We start from the raw sequence: 22,767 nt of genomic DNA, 5'->3' as shown, positions 1-22,767 counted from the left end.
ACATAAACACATACTTTCTATCATTCTCACTTCAACACACACACACAAAAACAAGGAAATACACACACAGTATCAGCTTCTCTATTACACATGGCCATGCACACGCACACAGACTTGTGTTCATACAGAGAGGCTTTTCTCTAGCGAGTGTTCTGGCTTCATTGTGTTTTGTCATCTGTTAGTGTTTTTCCACATATTTTTATTGGGCCCCATTTTTTTCCCCCCTCTCCTCTCTGCCTCTTCTTTTTACTTAACTTCTCTTCTCCCATTTTGTTTGCATGTATGGTTTCAAGCACCAATTCTTTATGAGGGGGCTCCCTTAAAACATGTGACAGTTCTAGCTCACTTGGTGCCCTGGTAAGCCATGGCCAAAGAAAAAAGAAAAGAAAAAAATGTATATATTAGTGCTGTCAGGCATGATTTTTCATAGTTAATAACGATTTTGAGTATAAAGATAGAAATGCACTAAAGTAGCACCAATTCAAGTAACATTAAACTTTTCCCAAAGTCTAAGTGGGAGGTTGACTAACTGAAATATCTAATCAACGTAATTTGTGTTTTAACTGCAATGGGCATTACTGTAAATCTCTTAAACCCTCATCCTCTACAATATTAATAGTGGCTATCTACTTTGCTACAGCAATCGTGAAGCTGCATTTACATTATTTTCCGCTTTGAACTCCACATGAAAAGTGCTTGCAGAGAATGTCTTGTTTTTACTTTTAACACTGGCACTGGTCATGTAATGATAAAGCAAATGATCTGCTGAACTTAATTGAATTGACCAAATTTAGACACTTTTTTTTTTATTTATTTTTTTTACCAACAATAATGATGCAACTTAATAAAGATACAAGATACCAATAATTTAATTTGTATGTTGTATTAAAAATCCACTGTCTTAAAAGTAATCAAAAATCAATGAATACATCATCACAATAAAGACTTGAGTTTGTAAGACTAAGGTTTCTAGTGTCTGCTGTCTTCTACTGATGTGAATGAGTGTTTGAGAGCCCTGTGTTTTCAGAGAAGTACAATATCTTCTGACTGGTTTTAACACAATTGAAATGGAACCCATAGCCTTTGTTTCTAGGCAGAGGAGCTTTCTCTTTAATTTGGCTGTGCTCTGTTTAGTTGGTCTGTGAAACCCCATTATTAGCTCATATTGGCAGAATGAGACTTGACACTTCCTGAATGCCTGTGTGTTGGGAGGTTTGTGGGAAATTAGAGAGTTTTAAGGTTTTAAATAATCATTTCTTCAAACATTATCAAACTGTTGTACGACTTCTTGTCTGCTTGAATTCTGCTTCAGTTTTTTAAGAAACTGACTTGGATCACTGATTTTTCCAATCGTCAAAGAACGTCAAATAAACTGATTAAAGCCACTTGGATGAATAGCAGTTTATTTTGATTGAAAAAGCTGTGATTGTCTAGTGGGATGTCTTTGCGTTTGACTAGTAGAGACCATACTGTTCTGCATTTTCAAATTAGAAAGCTATGCTAAACTATATAAGCAGGGGTTTCTGGGAAAGTGCCCTTCAAGACCAGACCTTTAACCCAACGACAGCTTTTCTTTTGGGAGCTGAGAGGAATTTTCCCACATTTTGAAAACAAATCCCATATCCAATAGAAATGTGCTGTTTTATTCTTATAATATAAATATTTTACTCACATGGACTAAAAATGACAATAATTATCTAAGTGTGCCTTTTTAAACAGAATAATTTTCCTTTTTGTTGTTTATAATCTTTCATCACAGCTTGACGTTTTATAAGAGGCTTTTATCCTGAGGGACTTTAGGGCAGAGGGTCTTGGGAAAAGGGAAGTTCAGAAATGTCTTCTAACATCTTCCAGTCTTCTAATTCAATCAAGTCATGATCAAGGACACAGCCATGTCTAATTGAAGTTATGCTTCCTCTTGTCTCATTTTAAAGTGGTTTGCATTAGCTTTAAGAACTGGTTGTGGGTCAGTTCAGGGTTTCAATGGAAACAGCTGGTGAAGTCCAGTTTTTAAAGCCTGACATGCAAACGTGGGGTGTTGGAATCATTTATGTCTACAGTTGTCAGAATCCTCTGTGATTGGCCAGACCCCAGGGCTCTAAATCTCTATGCTGAAGTGGAAAGACAGATGATAACATTACCTTACTCTAGCTCTTCATAATTCAATTGGACACATAGAAAATGAAATTAAAAGTAAATTAATATATTTACTATAATCGTTAATTAGGCCCTATATGTATATACAGTATATCCCTGCTGAAAAGATGAGCATTGCTGGTCACCAGCAAATGTTTTGTTTTGGATGCTGGTCCACAGCATGGGATTCTGGTGTTCTAGTGTCATTATATACACAAACAATGGGGTTTTAACAGTTTGTCTTTGCGGTAACAATTTTGCTTGAGTTTTGAGATTGCTTGGCTGATTTGCTGGACAGAAAGGGTTATATCAAAACAAACCAGCAAACTAGACAACTTCTAATGCACTGGAATGTGGAATGCCAAGTGTTTTTAAGAAACATAGTGGTTTTGTCAGTCCACACTTTGGTAAGAATGGGCTATAAACATACAGACTTGGGTCTTCAGTATGAGAGGACAAAGTGAGCTCAGATTCAAACTGATTAATGAGCTCTCTGAGTTCCAGCAAAGCTTTCTTTGTAATGAGCTCTTCATCCTGACATGCTCCACATGAGTGTGTGTATAAATGTGTCTGTGTCTGTGATGGATTCCTTTTCTTAACACGTAAATGGTACGTGTCATCAGTTGAGGTTGTGTCATGACCGAAATATAATCTCTGTGTGAGCGCTGACCTGACCTCTCTCTGAGGTCCAGCCAAACTCCCTCTGTAAAATTTCCCATTTGAAACTCATTCATTTTGTTGATCTCCATGCAAACCCCCCAGTCAATCACGTTATCAATTCGTTATGTTATGAAGCCCAGTGGTGTTAAAGGGTTAGTACGCTTAAAAGTGAAAATTCATTATTTACTTACTCTCATGTAGTTCCAAACCTGTATGATGTTAGTTTTGCCATGAAACACAAAACTAGAAATTTAACACTGCTCTTTTCCAAACAACAGTTCGTTGTGACTACATCTGACAAGCTCCAAAAATAACCAAAAAACATTTTCTCACATAGTGTAAAGGACTAAACTTCATTAAAGGTATAGTCCACCCAAAAATTCTACTGTCATTTACTACTGTACATGTTGTTCCATACCTGTATGACTTTCTTTCTTTCGCTTGGAACGATGTGATGCAATGTTTTTGTGAACTATCCCTTTAAGAAGATATACCCTGTGTTCCAAACGACATAAATGTCTTTGGATGGGCATTTCAAACAATCATGATAGCCAAGCTCTATGGATGTTCCAAATGGAATTTCTAATAAAATTGACTTAAAAAGTGAGTTCTGAATAATCTTTATTTTTGAGCCCCACACCTTTCAGCCCTCCAAAGCTCTCACAGTGGATAGTAAAGTCTTTGAAGGGAATAGGGCATAGGGATGATCACTTCTGAATGGAACACACTAATCATCACTTAGTGTGTGAGTGAATACATATGAATAAATTAACTACATGCATTTTTGATGATATCTCAGATACGAAGGTGAATTTGTGTTTGTGTTTAGCATGTGACGCCCAGCATTGGGGTTCAGGCTGCAAGCTGCCCTGTGAGTGCCAGAACGGGGCAGAGTGTGATGTTCTCACGGGCTCCTGCCTCTGTCCAGCTGGATTCACTGGTGAACAATGCCAGGTACCACAACGCATACACCCACATTTATGATCTTGGTAACACTTTACAATAATGTTTTATTTGTTAACATCAGTAAATGCATTAGGTATCATGAACTAACAATGAACAATATATTTTTGCAGCATTAATTAATCTTGGTTAATGTTAGCTTATGAAAATACAATTGTTCATTGTTAGTTCATTGTTAGTTCATTGTTAGTTCATTGTTAGTTCATGTTAGTTCATGATGCACTAATGTTAGCATATACATTTTTTGATTTCAAAATTGTATTAGTACTGTATATATTGAAATTAGCATTAACCAAGAACCAAGAAACTAATGTTAACAAATGGACCTTATTGCCAAGTGTTACCATGAACTTTATGTGAGTCAACAGTTTTACATTGTTATTTATTACACCTTGGGCATCAAAAAAAGAAATCAAAGAAATGTGTGGCTGTTCAAACAAACACCTACTCATACACAAGTGGTGTCTGACTTGTTAATAATGCATTTAAAAAGACTTACAAAAGGCTCACACTTTTCTATATATTTGTAGATTATTTGAGGGAAGACATTTACAAAAAACAAAACAAGAATTGTTATTTATTATGCAATATATTAACTGATTATGGATCGATGCCTTTTTCACACATCGATAATCAAAATATTTTCCTGATGATTATCGATATATATTGGGATTTTTTTTCAGATATAAAAAGGGCTGCTCATTGCACAACAGTCTTTGACTTTTCAAACATATTTAGCATACTTTGGTAAGGTGTTAGCGGCAGGGTAAATTAAAGGCGGTCGCACACTGGACGCGTCTGATGGACGACATAGTGCGTTCTAAAATTTGAAACAATTATTTTCTACAAAGGTATGCACACACAGCCAACGCACAAAATTCTGCAGTGCCACAGAGCATAACTCACATAGTTTTCCATTGAATTTGACCCAAATCATTATCAAAGGACAAAGATTATTTTCTGTAGCCATCGCTGGATGATATATTGTCTATATGTATCTTTCATATAGCCTACAAAATGTATTTTCAGTTACAAGTATGTTGTTTTGTGGTTTGACAGCTTGAATGAATGACCTATTGAAGGCTACATACCGAGAAATTGCATAATAAACTTTGCCATTTCTAATCGATAAGTTTGCGCAGTTTGACCAGTTAAATACACTTTGTTCATTCTTGAAGTACAAAAACCATTGTAACTTTGGACTGCCATCTGCTGTGCCACATCAGCTTGTCCTCTGTGTGTGATACTGGTGCATTTCCTACCTGTGACCTGGCTTCAGTAAAGGTTATATCACCCTGTTGTGGTCTTCCAATGCTATTACACCACACTATTAAACAGAAGGGAATTGAGTGAATTGGAAAGCACGCAAATTAGGCTTCTAATTTAAATGTCAGCCAATTTTTATATATATCGATGCCTCAAAAATATATTGATAAAATAACGTGCCAATCAATAATTGATATATCGATATTTATGACATTCCTAGTGATTATATTACACTTTACTGTTGTAAGGATGCCTGTCCCACAAAGACGTTTGGTCAGGACTGTCTACAGCAGTGCCAGTGTGGAACTGGAGGATTCTGCAATAAATCCACTGGAGAGTGTGTGTGCAGAGATGGATTTACTGGAACTTTGTGAGTATGGGAAAAGAGCAGAAGAAGAGAACTATATTAGTAATTGTATTTTAGTAGTATATTGCATGGTGCTATTTTCTCTGTAAATTTGCAAAATATTTGTAATCAAAGTAGGGATGGATTTCAAATGCTAAATTCACTTTTTTCCACATAGGCCTATGTACACTATTTGTACATTATCATGTTATCCTCATTTACTGTAAATACAATTCTGCTCACTTTATCTATGTTCTGTGTCAGGTAATGGTGCATATCAGAATGTGTTTGTCTTCTGTGTTTTCTTTGTGTTTAAACACTGATGATTTTGTATCTTAGTATTAAAAAATACAATGCTATACATGATATGTGTGCTATACATTTAGCACAAACACATGTACAGTATATTATGTTATGTGTCTCTATTGCTCAGGTGTGAAGAGCCGTGTAGAAGACTAAACCGGTGTGCTCCACGCTGCCCATGTCAGAATGGTGGTATCTGCAAGGGTAGAGGGGTGTGTGTGTGTCCACCTGGCTGGATGGTAAGGAGTCTTTGTAAAAAAACAAATGTGTTGTTTGTAAATTTTATGGTGATAGTATTCATATGATGATGAGTTTATAATTTTTTTTCTCTCTTTCTTTCTGTTAGGGTGCAGTGTGCACAGAGCGGTGCCCGCCGGGTCGGTTTGATGTCAACTGTGCGAAGGAGTGTTTGTGCCATAATGGTGGTCACTGTGATCCAGAGACTGGCCAATGTCAGTGTGCCGCAGGCTACACAGGAGAAAGGTCTGTATATGGTCTCTCATATTAAACTAGACAGTTTGTTAATACAGAATAGGTGATGAGGCAATCAAAACTAAATACATTAAAGCAAAGCAGCTAAAGCTCTTGGCCGAAAACTGGAAAGTTGCTGATTCGAGCCAATAATGATGAGCCAAAACCCATCACAATTCTGTCCTTGACCAAGACACTTAACCAGGTCACTCAAGGGGGATTGCCTCTTGTAATAAATGTACTGCAAGTTGCTTTGGATAAAAGCATCTGCTAAATGACCACTAAATGATTATAGCAGTATTTCTCAAGGTGAGGATCGCAGGACTGTTCTAATAGGGTCTCAGACATCAGGGATAAAATAATGCTTAATGCAAATAATAAAATGCTAACCATACTAACCATATAATCATGCATAGTTAGGATAGCAAAATAAATAGGGAAAATCAATGTTTAAAAGGGAGTAAAATACACTTCTTACTTGTTTGTGATATCAAATACCAATAAGTCCAATCAAACTTTACAGTATTTCGGCGCAATTTCTTCTGTTATAGAATATTTAGTGTTTGTTCCATTTGTTAAGCTAGTAAATAACACTTCTGCTGTTGTTTAAGCGTTAACATGATCATTCGTTTTCCTATGTCATGTTGATAATTTTGCATATTGTTGCAATGCAGTTCATGGCAATACAAAAACATTTTTTGGACTTTTAAGGACATTTTTGTTTACCTTTGGATGATAATTTGATACTGTGTTGGGTCGCCAGTCTCGCCACATGACGTCCAGTGAAAATTCTGGGTACCGAAGCAAAACCATTTGAAAACCACTGGATTATAGTATGCAGGTCATTCAAAGTAACTAAAATATAAAGCAAGGCAATCTTAGTTTGTCTCAAGTTTTATATTATGTGACAAGGGCCCTGACAGTTTCAAGCAATAGGTGGTCCACAGACTCTAGTCAACCAAGTTCCATGGTCATATGGATGGTTTCCCTCTTAAGGCCCCGATATACTTCTGGAGAAGTTCTTTATTCTTTGTTCAGGGGTAAAAAGAAGTTCAAAACAGCCGAGCAACGGTATACTGTTTGCGAACATTCAGACACCCGCAACACCACTGTGGGAGATGTTTAGAAGTACATTTAAATATCATAATGCTCAGTAAAACCTTAACTAATGTGGCATTAAAATGTGTTATCAATGACTTTATGCCTCATTCTATGTGTAGAATTCACACTAGATCAGTAAAAGATGCTTTATAACCACTCGATAATAATTTAAAGGTGCATTCAGTAACTTTTGTCTTTGTGACATCTTGGACTTACACTGACACCTAGCGGTTTGGATGCAGCATCATTTAAAATCAATAGTTTTTAGTTTCAGATGCCATTGTAGAAATGTAATATTCACAGTCAGCCATGATTACTTTAATCAATGAGTGAAAGTTTCAAATATCAGGATGGTTACTGAGAATAAGGGATTAGTATTTGGCTGGTCATGTGATTCTAGCATGGTGGCTCCCATGTGCGGACCCTCTCCATGTAGAATAAAACAGCTTTTATAAGGTTACTCATATGATTGGAGTCTTCATTTTAATGTGTGGTCATGATTTCCTACATATATTGCAAAATTACAATTCATGTCTTTAGGAGTTAAACTTTTTTAATGAGGAAAAAAATACTGAGTACACATTTTAAGTAATATACATTTTTGGCCAAAAATATTGGCAACCTTGGTAAATATGAGCAAAGAAGGCTTAGAAAAATATGTCTTTATTGTTTATCCTTTTGAATTTTGATTCAAAATAATCAAACCATTAATTGAAGTAAACTAATTGAAAGGGGGGAAAAAATCTCATAATTAAATAAATATTTTCTCCAAAACACGTTGGCCACAATTATTGGCACCCCTAGAAATTCTAATGAGTAAAATATATCTGAAGTATATTCCCATTCATTTTCAAAAAATTTTGGTCACCTGGGTGACTAGGAACATGAAATTGTTCAGTCATGACTTCTTGTTTTAGAGGGGTATAAATATGAAGTAACACACTAGCCAAATACACTTAGTCGTCTATCACAATGGTTAAGACCAAAGAATATATTTATGATGTGCGGCAAAAGGTTGTTGAGCTTCACAAAATGGGAAGTGGCTATAAGAAAATAGCTAAAGCATTGAAAATACCCATTATTACCATTAGGGCAATAATTAACAAGTTCCAATCAACTGGAGATGTTACGAGTCAGCCTGGAAGAGGACGTGTCATTTTCCAGTGTATATTGTCTCCATGCATAGTGAGGAGGATGGTTCAAGTGGCCAAAAATTATCCAAGGATCACAGCTGGAGATTTGCAGAAATTAGTTGGGTCTTGGGGTCAGAAAGTCTCCAAAACTACGATCAGACGTCACCTACAGTGGTGCTTGAAAGTTTGTGAACCCTTTAGAATTTTCTATATTTCTGAATAAATATGACCTAAAACATCATCAGATTTTCACACAAGTCCTAAAAGTAGATAAAGAGAACCCAGTTAAACAAATGAGACAAAAATATTATACTTGGTCATTTATTTATTGAGGAAAATTATCCAATATTACATATCTGTGAGTGGCAAAAGTATGTGAACCTCTAGGATTAACAGTTCATTTGAAGATTAAATTAGAGTCAGGTGTTTTCAAACAATGGGATGACAATCAGGTGTGAGTGGGCGCCCTGTTTTATTTTTCATTTTTATTTTGTTTTTTATTTTTTCTCCCCTTTTTCTCCCCAATTTGGAATTCCCAATTCCCAATGCGCTCTAAATCCTCGTGGTGACATAGTGACTCGACTTAATCTAGGTGGCGGAGGATGAATCTCAGTTGCCTCTGCGTCTGAGACGTCAATCCACGGATCTTATCACGTGGGTTGTTGGGCGCGTTACCATGGAGACATAGCGCGTGTGGAGGCTTCACACTATTCTCAGTGGCATCCATGCACAACTCACCACGCGCCCCACCGAGAGCGAACCACATTATAGCGACCACGAGTAGGTCCCCATGTGACTCCACCCTCCCTAGCAACCGGACCAATTTGGCCTGAGTCACTCAGCACGCCCTGGATTCGAACTCGCGACTCCAGGAGTGATAGTCGGCATCTTTACACGCTGAGCTACCCAGGATCTATCAAAGTCTGAACTTCACAACACATGTTTGTGGATGTGTATAAAAGCACGAACAAAGGAGATTTCTGAGGACCTCAGAAAAAGAGTTGTTGATGCTCATCAGGCTGGAAAAGGTTACAAAACCATCTCTAAAGAGTTTGAACTCCACCAATCCACAGTCAGAGGAAATTCAAGACCATTGTTACCCTCCCCAGGAGTGGTCAACCACCAAAGATCACTCCAAGGGCAAGGCGTGCAATAGTCCGCGATGTCACAAAGGAAGCCAGGGTAACTTCTAAGCAACTCTCTCACATTGGGTTATGTTAATATTCATGAGTCAAGGAGAACACTGAACAACAATGGTGTGCATTGGTCAGATGTGTTCTATGGTCAGATAAAACAAAAATGTTGCTTTTTGGCAGCAAACACCAGAGATGGGTTTGGCGCACACAGAGAGGTAACCATATGGAAATGTGCCCCATGCCCACGGTTAAATATGGTGAATTTTTAACGTTGTTGGGCTCTTTTTATGTCAGAGGTCCTGGACGTCTTGTTCGGATACATGGCTTCATGGATTCTATCAAATACCAACAGATAAAAAATCTAAACCTGACTGCCTCAGCCAGAAAGCTTAAAATGGGCCATGGTTGGATCTTCCAGCAGTACAATGATCCAAAAAACAAACAAACAAAAAAAAACAAACATCAAAATCAACACAAAAAATGGTTCACTGACCAAAAAGATCAAGGTTCTGCCATGGCCATCCCAGTCCCCTGACATGAACCCCACAGAAAAAACATTTGAAGGATCTGGAGATATTCTGTATGGAGGAATGGTCTCAGATCCCTTGCCATGTGTTCTCCAACCTCATTAGGCATTATAGGAGAAGACACAGAGCTTTTATCTTGGCAAAGGTAGGTTGCACAAAATATTGAATAAAAGGGTGCCAATATTTGTGCCACACATATTTTTGACAAAAAAAACAACAACAACAACAACAACAAAAAAACAATGTTTTTTGATAAAACTTGCATTGTGCTTCCAATTGTTTGATATCCATTAGAGGATATATTTTTGTGAATATTTTGAAAAAAAAAAAAAAAAAAACATTTCTGGTCCTTATTAACAATTTTCCAAAATGAATGCACATAGAAATAAATAACTAAAATAAGGCAAAGGAAAACAAAGAATATTGACTGAAAAGGTGTAGGCTGAAGCTTTAGCTTATTATGCCTACCATAACCATTATGCCATAACATAGCCTAATAGGCATCCCTTTCACCAATATATTTAGACTATACAAAGTCAAAACAAAACATTAGCAAAACAAAAGTTCCAAATATTTCATGCACAATAATTATCATACCTCAGTTATATATTTGTTTACCACCTTATTTTTTATAAAAAATAACTTAACTTTGTTAAGTAAACTACACATTCTTAATTCCTTGTCACAACTATTCCACAAGTTTACCCCTTTGACAGTTATACATCTATTTTTTATATTTGTCCTTACCCTTGTTTTTTAAACATACATATTCCCCTAAGTTCATACTGGCTCTCATTTATTTCAAACAACCTTTGAATACACATAGGAAGTAAATTATTTTGTGCTTTGTACAATATCTGTGCAGTTTTAAGATCAACTAGATCACAACATTTTAAACCATGTAATTTAATAAATAGTTACTAGTAAATACTTTAGTTTTATATAATATTGCAATGGCTTTAGACATTTTTGTTTTTACATTATTTATATGTGGTTTCCAACATAATTTATGATCAATTATCATACCTAGAAATGTATTTTCATACACTCTTCCTATTTCAACATCATTGATCATAGTTTTAACTTGATTACTGATTTGCCAATAACCAAATATTATAAACTTTGTTTTACTTAGATTCAATGATAACTTTTTAATATCAAACCATTTCTTTAAGACTTCCAATTCCCTTTATACTGTATTCAGAAGCTGTTCCAAACTTTTCCCAGAGCAATATAAATTATAGTGTCATCAGCAAATAGAACAAATTTTCAGAATTTTTACACATCAAAAGTTTTGAAACACTTACTCATTCTTTATTATATATATATATATATATATATATATATATATATATATATATATATATATATATATATATATATATATATATTTTTTTTTTTTTTTTTTTTTCACATTTTAGAATAATAGTAAATTCATCAAAACTATGGAATAACATAAATGGAACTATGGGAATTATGTTGTGACTAAACAAAATCCAAAATAAATCAAAACTGTGTTATATTTTAGCATCTTCAAAGTAGTCACCCTTTGCCTAGAATTTGCAGACATGTACTCTTGACATTTTCTCAACCAACTTCTTGAGGTATCACCCTGGGATACTTTTTAAACAGTATTGAAGGAGTTCCCATCTATGTTGGGCACTTATTGGCTGCTTTTCTTTATTATTTGGTCCAAGTCATCAATTTCAAAAACTTTTTTTTTCAATTACATTTTAGTTTTATAATTAAATAAATTAATATGGTGGCACAACTATATTTTTGTCTACAAAACAAATTTCAAACATTTAAGCATACGCCTTCAGATCAAAAGATTTTTAAGATCATGAGAAAAATTTCAATCAAGTGTTTCAAAACTTTTGACCGGTAGTGTATATAATACTGTAATATTATATATATATATATTTATAAAGTCGTTAAATTCATTGGCAAAGTCTTTTGTTTTATTTATAATTGTATTGTTATCTTTTACAAAATAATTTGGATTTCCATGCTTTTCCAGTACCCTTTTTAATGATGTTGTTAAACACATTCCATGTTCCTTGAGTATTACTCCTGTACTGCTTCTTATTTGATCTCATAATACTTATTAATTTATTTTTATATATCTTATATTTAATATCTGCTTTTTTTGTTCTATGTTTTCAAGATCAAAAGGATAAACAATAAAGACATTTTTTTCACAGCCTTCTTTGCTCATATTTACCAAGGGTGCCAATATTTTTGGCCACAACTGTGTATATGCAGTAGAAAATGCACAATTTGTCTTGTTTACATTCAGAATTCATGGCTATAATGCACTAACATGCTATACGCGGCCATAATATGCGCTGATCACACTCTGTTATTGTAATTTATGATGACACGGATACTACTGCAAAAATTGGTGTATCAAAGAGTGTTAATGGGAAAATACAGACTAAAGAATGATGATAGGCATAGTAAGCTATGGCAGATGTTTGAATGGCTTTCACTGCAGAAAACACATGAGTGAAACAAAAGAAAACAAAAGAGTGAATGGGCACTTAAGAGTATATGAGTAAATTTGATTCCTTTTGTAGACTAATTAATAATAAAAAACAAAACAATCCATGACATGTTCTTGGAAAATGTCTCTACACGAATGATCGTACAGATGTAGATAAATTTGCACCAGCTCGCTAATAACTGCACGCTGTTGTAAACGTACTAATCTTAAAGTTGCTGTAAGCGTTTATTTCATGGAAAAAAATTTCCTATTCCCTGAAAGATATTAATGAAATAAGCATAGTGAGATATCTCACCTGTCTCTGTGACAGCACTAGACTCTGTAAACAGCAAACAAAAATGTGTCCACAGTCTGCAGTCTCTGACGCTAACTGCCTGTCAATAATTTTTCGCATTCTCATAGTATTGTAGTTGCAGCGATTTATTGAAACTTAATTCCATTTTTATGTCATGTTGCTCATAACAGTTGTCAGTTGAGGGTGCTATTTTGCTGCTGTTGTTTTTGATAACCGTTTCTGCTCGATATGGGTCTCAATAAAGCTCATTTTGTATCTTTGGAGTGCGGGTTTTGGAGGGGTTATGGCTAATCCAATGGCTCAGATTGTGGAAATTCTAGAATGGTTGAACTGACTAAACGGGGATCAGCTGTCGGCCTCAAAGTAGGTGGAGCTTCAGGTTACACCTACCGATGATGTGGATCAATGGCAGTCAGAAGGTGTTTAGCAGTCAGTAAGAACTTTTGCTAAAAGTTCTCCCAGGCAAGCTGTTATGAACCACTGAAACCATTGCAAAAACACATTCTTTTTTTGACAGATATTTTCTAAATGACGTCACAACCGTTCGTTCTTAGATTTCAGATGATGTATATGTGGGCCTTTAGAAGTTTTCTCTTTCTTTACTTTTTTTAAATATATATATATATATATATATATATATATATATATATATATATATATATATATATATATATATATACATATTATTTCTAGTCAGGCTTTTAGATTCAAAAATCTAATTTATTTTTAAAACCTATGAATGATGTTTGAGCAGTGTGGTTACATGCTTACATCACTGAGTGTTTGTGCATCTCTCCTGTCTAGGTGTAATGAGGAGTGTCCAGTGGGTACATATGGTGAGGACTGTAAGGGCGTGTGTGACTGTGCTAATGGGGCCCGTTGCTATAACATCCACGGTGGATGTCTATGTGAGCAAGGCTTTAAGGGTCAACGCTGTGACCACAGAATGTGTCCTGATGGAGCCTATGGCATACACTGTGAACAACGCTGCCTCTGCAACTCACAAAACACTCTCAGGTGTGTATCATTGTGTATTACTGCAGATCACTAAGTGATGTAGTGAACTAGTTCACCACTACTGTGGTGTACAGTGTAAGGGTAACCATTAGCCACTTTTCCACCATCGGGCCGAACGGTTCTGAGCACGGTGAGGAACGGTTCCAGTAGCATTTTCACTTGAGCATGATTCAGTACAGCATGATTACAAACAGTTTTCCGCCCAGATTTCTCATCCAGTGGCTAACCGTGCTTAACTGCACTGGTGCAATGGCTTTAGTACGTGGCGATTCACGATTTTCAGTTTGCCAATGCCAAGGTAACTCATTGTTTCTTGGTAGCTGGCAAAGTCCTTTATGGTGAGGTTAATAAAATGTAATTAAAAAAATAGTGTATGTTTGGTGTATCTTCGTGATTTTATGATGATAGTTTAACTAGTCTAGCACATCATTTTTCAGCATGCCTTTTTCTTCAGTGAGGTAGATTATGCAAGCTAGATCATTTAAAATCATAGAATATATCATTGTATTACTCGTATCATATTTTGTCAGTAAATGTCCTTTTTAACTAGTTTGGGAACTTTTACCTTTCTGTGTGTTTATGTCCGGTGACATGCACAACCCCTCAGCAAATGATGGTAAACCTCTCGCCTTTTCTCTATGCTTTCCTTTTTGCGACATGGGATTTGTCTTCCCTGTGCTTTCACAGAGTAAAAACCAGGGGGAAAAGCAGTCCCAAAAACTGGAATATGCCACCATCCTCCATAGCACACTCATTCCAGTGTTTACCTCTCACGCCTTCACCAACTGACGTACTTGTTACGTACATTCAAGCAACACAGTGGAAAAAGAAACCGCAACCATGCCAACTGGCCCGGATCAGCACGAATGGCAAAAGCGGCTATAGACACACCTAGAAAACTACAAAATGCACCAGAGTAGAAATGTATTAAATATCTGTATATGCTCTGAATTTCTGTACTTTAAATCATTTCATATGCTGTTTAATAGATTAGACTCAGATATCATCATGTTTTCTCTTCTGTTCTAATTGTTTCATGAATTTTACAGCTGTCACCCCCTGAAGGGGGAGTGTACCTGTCAACCAGGGTGGGCGGGGCTGTACTGTAATGAAACCTGTGCTCACGGATACTATGGTAATGGTTGCCTGGAGCCCTGCCTTTGTGTGAATGGAGGGGTATGTGACACAGTGACAGGCCAGTGCCATTGTACCCCTGGATACACGGTGTGTATTTACACACACACATAAAAGACCTTTTGACATAACTCAATAATACTAAAACTACTCTGATACTTCTGACAACAGTTGGCTTTATGATTTAGCTTAGCTGTTGATTTGTAATGCCTAATTTTAACCATGCACAGGTTTGTCAGTGTCATCTTGGATTTTTATTCTTCTTCTTTGTGTGTCTATGTGCATGCACGTGTCTTTGTGCATGTGTTTAGGGAATGCACTGTGAGAAGCTCTGTGAGGATGGTTTCTATGGGAAAGGCTGCTCGTCTCTTTGTACTTGTGTAAACTCTATAGCCTGCTCTCCAATCGATGGAACATGCTTCTGTAAGGAAGGTGAGTTTTGGGAGTACACTGAATTAGTGAGTATCAGTGAGATCAGTCAAGGAATCTATAAGTGTGTTGGTGTCAGTGACTGCTTTCTATAGCTTCCATGTTTATCAGAGTTTTTGTCCTAACCAGCTGCGACCATGACAAGCATTGGTCTAAAATCCTGTTCCTCATAACTTTACATTAAACATCAAATATGTTGTGATTGGCTGTGACTGTACTGCATTGCACAGCAGTTTCGTGTTCAGTGTGGACAGACAAATTGAAACTGTAACACTTTACAATGAGGTTCCATTCATTAACATTAGTTAATGGTTTAGGTATCATGGACTAACAATGAACAATATTTATTTTTATAGCATTTATTCATCTTTGTTAATGCTAGTTAATAAAAATACAAATACAAATACAACTTTTGATTTTAAAAATGTATTACTACATGTTGAAATTAACCAAGATCAATAAGTGCTGTATATGTATTGTTCATTGTTAGTTCATGTTAACTAATGTTGTTAACAAATGGAACCTTATTGTAAATTGTTACCATTAAAACTTACCACTGCTCGTGACACTTATCGTATCTCGTCTGGTAAGGACATGGTGTAAATCATGGCGGATGGCAAGACAATTGCAGCGACGGTTATTTGATGGAGAATTTGATGAAAATGTCAAAGGAATATTCCGGGTTCACTACAAGTTAAGCTCATTTGACACCATATGTGGCATAATGTTGATTATTACAAAAATTTGTTTTGACTTCTCCCTCCTATTCTTTAAAAAAAAGAAGCAAAAATCTGGGTTCCAGTGAGGCACTTACAATGGAAGTGAATGTGGCCAATCCATAAACATTAATTTATACTCTCATATAATTAATACTCTCATAACATATAATTAATACTCTCTATTTCAAAAATATAGCCACAAGACGTAAACAATATATGTGTTAACATGATTTTAGGTTAATAAAATTGCTTACAAACATTTTCTGTGTGAAGTTATATATACAATTTTACAAGTTTTTGCCATGATGACAGTGGTAATGCCATAACCCTAAAACCTTAACAAGGCCCTAAAAATGGACAATTTAAACAACTGTACAGCTCAAATAATACATGAGTTTTAACTGAAGAATTAATGTAAGTGCTTTTATAAAATTATAAGCTTTAAATTTCTGCCTTTAAACCCTTCAAAAATTGGACACATTCACTTCCATTGTAAGTGCCTCACTGTAATGTTGTAAAAAATTATTTTCTGTGGTAAATAACATTATGCCACAAAGTCTGTCGATTGAGCTTTACTTGAATTGAACCTGGAATATTCCTTTAATTATTTTCAGCACAAGAAGTACAGGGAGAAAAACTGTTACAAAAACTCTTGCAAAAACAGCTATATAAAAACTGTTAACAGTTTTACCTAATGTTTTTATGTGCTTTTATTTATCTTCATCAGCACAATTTTAGGGAAAAAATTATCATTTTGTCAGCAGATAATCTCATAAAATATACAATATATGTTTTCAAATATTTGTTCCCTTCTGTAGCTTCACCTCGTTATTGAAGTTGACTGTCTGTTGGGTAAAGTGAGGACAATGCCCGTGCTCCAACAGTGGGTTTTTGTGTGTCTGTTTAGGATGGAAAGGGCTGGACTGTTCCATTGCATGTTCGGAGGGCACGTGGGGCCCCGGCTGCAACTTCACATGCCAGTGTGCAAATGGAGCATCCTGTCACCCGATCGATGGTTCTTGCAGGTGCACCGCAGGGTGGAGAGGGGCTTCCTGTGACGTGCCCTGTCCTGTGAGTCAAAGATCTGCTTTAGTATATGCAAATGTATTTAGAATAATTCACCTTTAAGCCAGTTCAGAGGATGCACAGTGATCCAATTAAAAAGTCCCTCAAGTTTAAGTTCACGTTTGTCTGTTCAAAATATCTTTCTCCTAAATCAGCTGAAATAATTTTACACCATCAGCATGATGGTAAATGTGTAACACTCAAAATCTGAATGGAATAGAGAGTGTTATATAACAGTGAATAAATCCTGTTATAAGACACAGCAACAGATCATTTGTTTTGCTGAGAGAATAAATGCATGGCAATTATAAAGTGAAAGTAGTCATTATGTTAGAGCTGTAAAGTCTCTCTGGCAAAGTCTGGGTTATTTGATCTTCCTGAATCAATATTTCCATTCTGCTATACAGATCGGGACATTTGGCCCAGATTGTCAACACAAATGTGACTGTCTGCATGATGATGGATGTCACAGTGTTACAGGACAGTGTATGTGTTTACCAGGCTGGACAGGTAAGACTTCATTGACATTTAAAAGAAAAGATATCTTTATAACTGTTTGTTTTTTTGAGCACATTTTCAGACATTAAAGGGATAGTTTACACAAAAATGAAAAATCTCTCATCATTTACTCACCCTTATGCCATCCCAGATGTGTATGACTTTTTTTTTTCTGCTGAACACAAACAAAGATTTTTAGAAGAATGTTTCAGCACTGTAGGTCCATACAATGCAAATAAATGGTGACCAGACCTTTGAAGGTCCAAAAAGCAAATGCAGGCAGTATAAAAATGATCCATAAGACTAAGCGCTAACTGACCCAACTTAGACAGACTGTCAGAATATTTCAATTTAGACATATAAAAATTAGGTGTTCATTTTTTCCCACAGATGTTACTGTTGTTAATATCATAATTTGCATCCCAACCTCAAAATCAATACTGTACTGTCAAATGTGCATTTCAATGCACATAACATGTAATATTATTTGTAATTGCTAGTGCCACATTTTCAATGGGCCCTTTGAGGGCACAAATAAAACCTGATGTGGCCCAGGCTGAAACTGAGTTTGACACCCCTGTTTTAAGCTATTCCTTGACCAATACGCGTTAATACGGGTCCAGAGTTTTCCAGCACCTCTGCTGAAAAAAATCCTGGGAGAAACACTGTTATAGTATAGTTATTATTGGTTATTATAATACAATTGTAATATATTACTGTAACTTCTTAATGTAGTAAAAATAACCATTATTATATTATTGGATGCGGGTATTGTGCACAAATGTAATCAATCCCGCATGTTCCACATTCTTAATACTGGGAATTTCTGCACTATTTTATATTTTAACATGTTGCTAAGAACTGCTAAACCAATCCATACAGATGAACAAATCAAATCAATAAGCTTGTCTTTATATCAAACTGTAATTCCAGAATCTGTGCTAATAAATCATCTCTTCTGCGTCCCTCTCTTTCTCTCTTGCTTTCAGTTGCTCATTAAACACTTGTTGAGCGTGCGCAGTGAGGACGCACATATTTATTGAATTAAGATGTTACAGATCTATAAACCTGTTGATTCGACATGCGAATGGCTCAGAAAATACAGAGCGTCTCTGTAAGCGAGCAATGCATTAAAACTATTGCTATTTTTATAATCAACAATGCTGTCAACATTGCAAGTGAGCGACGTTGGAGCTATCTGGTGTTTACGGTTTTCATAATGTGGCGCTCTCTCATAATAATACAGCACAAAGAAAAGAGGAAATAGCAAAAGTGCTTTGTGTGCAGAACTGCTAAGCTGCAGGGTGAAGAGAAACACTATCTCTCATTTCTCTAGACGTTTCTAAAACTATGGGCCACATTCCAAATTGCATCGCTTAGCCATAAATGTTGGGTCGCGATGTATTTTAATAATTGTGCAATAATTTCCTGAGGAAGAGCAAATTAAATTGCTCAGGGCCTTGTTTCCCAAAAGCATCGTAAGCCTAAGTAGATCGTAGAATCCATCTTAAGATTCATCTTAGTTTTGTGGCCTGTTTCCCAAAAGCATCCTAACATAAGTAGTACTTGAAAATGCTTGTAGATTAACGAGTGCTCTGGAGTAATCGTACAGCGCTAAGAACATCGAAGGAGGGGCCTGGGTAGCTCAGTGGTAAAATACGCTGGCTACCACCCCTGGAGTTCGCTAGTTTGCTAGTTCGAATCCCAGGGCATGCTGAGTGACTCCAGCCAGGTCTCCTAAGCAACCAAATTGGCCCGGTTGCTAGGGAGGGTAGAGTCACATGGGGTAACCTCCTCGTGGTCGGTATAATGTGGTTTGTTCTCGGTGGGGCGCATGGTGAATTGAGCGTGGTTGCTGCGGTGGATGGCGTGAAGCCTCCACACGCGCTATGTCTCCGTGGCAACACGCTCAACAAGCTACGTGATAAGATGCGCGGGTTGACTGTCTCAGACGCGGAGTTCTGGGATTCGTCCTCCGCCACCCGGCGAATCATTATGCGACCACGAGGACTTAGAGCGCATTGGGAATTGGACATTCCAAATTGGGAGAAAAAGGGGAAAAAATCCCCCCCCCCCCAAAAAAAAAAAAGAACATTGTAAGGACACAGACTTATGCAGACACCTGCAGGACAAATGCGAAATTCCACCTGATACAATATAAATACCCATAGCTACACTTTATGCTCATTTAATATCAGTATACATACGTTTTATTTTATAATTTTTAACCGACAAGTTTAATAAAAATAATAACAACAATAATAAATGCAGAAAATGGTTAGTCAATATTGGATGAACAGAAATTAATAAGTAAACAAATAAAGTTATTTGTGAACTAGTTGGAAACAGCATGATTGTTGCAGTGAACTGTAAAAATTACAATCAGAGAGAGAAGGAAAAAAGTCAATAACTTGCTGCTGTGCATGAAAATCGTCCGTACAGTATATTGGCTCCTCATCCTCATATCCTCTTCCTCTCTGACACCTAATGGTGCTCTCGCCCGCACCATGCGTTGTGTAATACTTCACATGTTGTGTAACATTGCTGTTACCGTTATCACTTTTGGGAGTAAAAAGCAGATCTCCCTTTGATTGGTGAATGTCCCTAAAGCGCAGCTTCCATGTCTCCTTATATTGCACTCTGCAATAGCACAGTGAACCTCGTTATATTCAATTAATGCTTGTTGTCATTAGCAGGACCATACACAAGGTCTCCGCTGTCTTCACTGATCCTGGAAGCTTTAATCTCGACCCACAGAGCAAATTTTGAAAACAAAATATTAAAATGCACATCTGATGAACGAAGCAGTGATTGTGTAAAAAAAAATAATATCGTTCTGCGCAAAACAATTATGTGATGAATTAAGTTGTACATTTAAAAAAATATTTGTAAATATTTCCAGTGAGCTAAATTAATAACGTTTTTAAAGGTATGCACAAATATAATGAAGTTGCAATGACGAGCAGCACTATACAGTCACATTTCAGCACTTCACCTTTATGGACAGCATTTCTCTTAAGTAGCACTTAAAGCGTGTCCTTGCACGTTCATGTTAAGTGCAGTTTTGGGAAACGCATGTAAAAATAACGAAAGTTCGTAAAATCGCTCGTAGAAAACGTTTGTAGCTGGGTTTCCCGAAGCATTAAGTTGAACGTTAGTAGCACTTAAGTAGTAAGTAATATATATGGCACGTTTCCCAAAAGCATCATAATCTAAGTAGTTCGCAAAAACTTTGAACCTATCTTAACTCCATTAAGTGCAACTTAAACTTATCTTTTTGACATCTTTCACAGTTCATCACAGACAATGGGGCATTTAATAAATTGTATTAATATATTTTGATCACTGGAAAACCATTGTTAAATATTTCAGAGGATAAAAAAGTGTTGAAAAAATCGCTATATAGTCTGTGGATGAGACGTGATAGGTCTAAATTTACAACAAAAAAAACATAATATAGTATAACGTTATATTAGCCTTCTTTGATAAGCATAATTGTAATAATTGTATATAATTTAAATAGCAATAATTGTAATAGAAAGACAATATGTTCTTATTAAAGAGATGATTTAAGAAGACATATACAATTAATGTGACCATGCAGTTTAAAACTTAAATAAATATTCCTAAGTAAATAATTAAAGGATATTAGAGTGAGAGTGTGCAATGAGAGCTTCTCTCTCGCTCTCTTCCTCCTCCTCTTCTTCCTTCTTCCAATGGCTGGTTCAAATTGGCTCGCCTATAGTCTTTTTACAAGGCAGTAACAAATTGCATGCTGCTTAATGGCAGTAAAGCTATACAAGTACAGTGCCTCAGTAGGGGTTAAATTCTTAAGTCTATCCAGATAATCTATTAATATTTAGAAAGTTTTATAAGTAGTTCAGTGCTGATGCCCATCATTTTAAAACTGTTCTGTGTGCATTTGTTCAGTTTCCAGCCAAAGGAACGAAACTTTAGGCAACGTGAGAGCCCCTTATGATGCACATTGCGTACATTCACGTAACGTGCATTAATCGCGTCACTTTCAATAATCTCTATGATTGAGCATCAATACATCTGAAACTCTGCCTTACTGAAGCCATAATTATTTCTTGAATTAAATTCTGTAATAGTTAATACATTTTGGCTCCTCGACAAGGTTACAAATAACTTCTATGTTTGTTAATATTTCCATATTATTTTCAGGTTGAGAAGACAATCTCCTGGACATACTGGCCAAAGTGATCAGCACTAATTTGGACCAGACAGCTCCCATAATGAAGCACTTAAGTTCAACTTTATAACAAGCGATCTATATGCTGGTTTGGGAAACAGGCATTACTTCATTGTAAAATAACGAGCGACATTAGTTAAGATGATCGTAAAAGCTTAAGTTGCAACGTTATCGGGAAACCCAGCCCTTAAGCATTAAGATCGATCGTTATTGGGAAACGAAGCCCAGAGCAAATCGCACTCTTCAGTCCACTCTTCCACACTGTTGCGCTGGCCTGGACTGTCTTTCACCTTCACTTCGCAAAATCATTTATTAGGCATGCGCTCTCTCCGCAATATGCAGCGTGGCAGATGCGCTGTCACTCAACCTCACGACACAGAGGTTTCCATGTACACTCGCCTAACAAAAAGATGACCAATTCCTCAATTTGTCTGTGTTGGTTTTGTATAGACTGGTTTTGTGTCAGAAAGAGCAAGTAGCAGCCAGAATGCGTAATGTTGGGCAAGTTCAAAATAATGAGTCTCTTTGAATAACAATATCATACAAAGTCTCCTCACGCAGCACAAGACGAGAATCAGTTCTTCAAGTCAGGAAAATAGTTAAGACTTTATGAAAGCAGAAATATGTGAGTTCTGATTATAAAAGTGGAATGAGCAAGTTGCTTACAAACAATTGCTCTTTACCGTTGTGTGTCATGCAGTTAATCTTTCATAGTTCAATCCTAAATAAATAGAAATACATCAGAATGGCACTAATAAAATAGATTGTATCTGTTCTGTTGAAACTGTCACTAACAAATGTTTGAACCTTTAACTTTGATAATAAAAGTTTCTGCCAAAATATAATAGT

The 22,767-nt window shown here is 36.2% G+C and overlaps 1 protein-coding gene across 3 annotated transcripts in view; it reads left to right on the top strand.

Annotated features, from left to right (window-relative positions):
* Positions 1-22,767, top strand: part of pear1 (platelet endothelial aggregation receptor 1) — a 73,612-nt gene that overhangs the window by 39,530 nt on the left and 11,315 nt on the right. For all 3 annotated transcript variants that reach the window (XM_051721796.1, XM_051721795.1, XM_051721793.1), the window contains exons 6-14: positions 3,626-3,750; positions 5,274-5,395; positions 5,805-5,913; positions 6,021-6,157; positions 13,648-13,860; positions 14,910-15,084; positions 15,306-15,426; positions 17,050-17,213; positions 17,615-17,717. In XM_051721796.1, coding sequence (XP_051577756.1) covers positions 3,626-3,750; positions 5,274-5,395; positions 5,805-5,913; positions 6,021-6,157; positions 13,648-13,860; positions 14,910-15,084; positions 15,306-15,426; positions 17,050-17,213; positions 17,615-17,717 — 1,269 coding nt within the window. The remainder of the gene's footprint in view (positions 1-3,625; positions 3,751-5,273; positions 5,396-5,804; positions 5,914-6,020; positions 6,158-13,647; positions 13,861-14,909; positions 15,085-15,305; positions 15,427-17,049; positions 17,214-17,614; positions 17,718-22,767) is intronic.

Source organism: Myxocyprinus asiaticus, chromosome 16 (genome assembly GCF_019703515.2).
Source record: "Myxocyprinus asiaticus isolate MX2 ecotype Aquarium Trade chromosome 16, UBuf_Myxa_2, whole genome shotgun sequence".
NCBI lineage: Eukaryota > Metazoa > Chordata > Actinopteri > Cypriniformes > Catostomidae > Myxocyprinus > Myxocyprinus asiaticus.
Note: the sequence above shows the minus strand (reverse complement) of the source record. Positions and strands in the feature narration are given on the sequence as shown.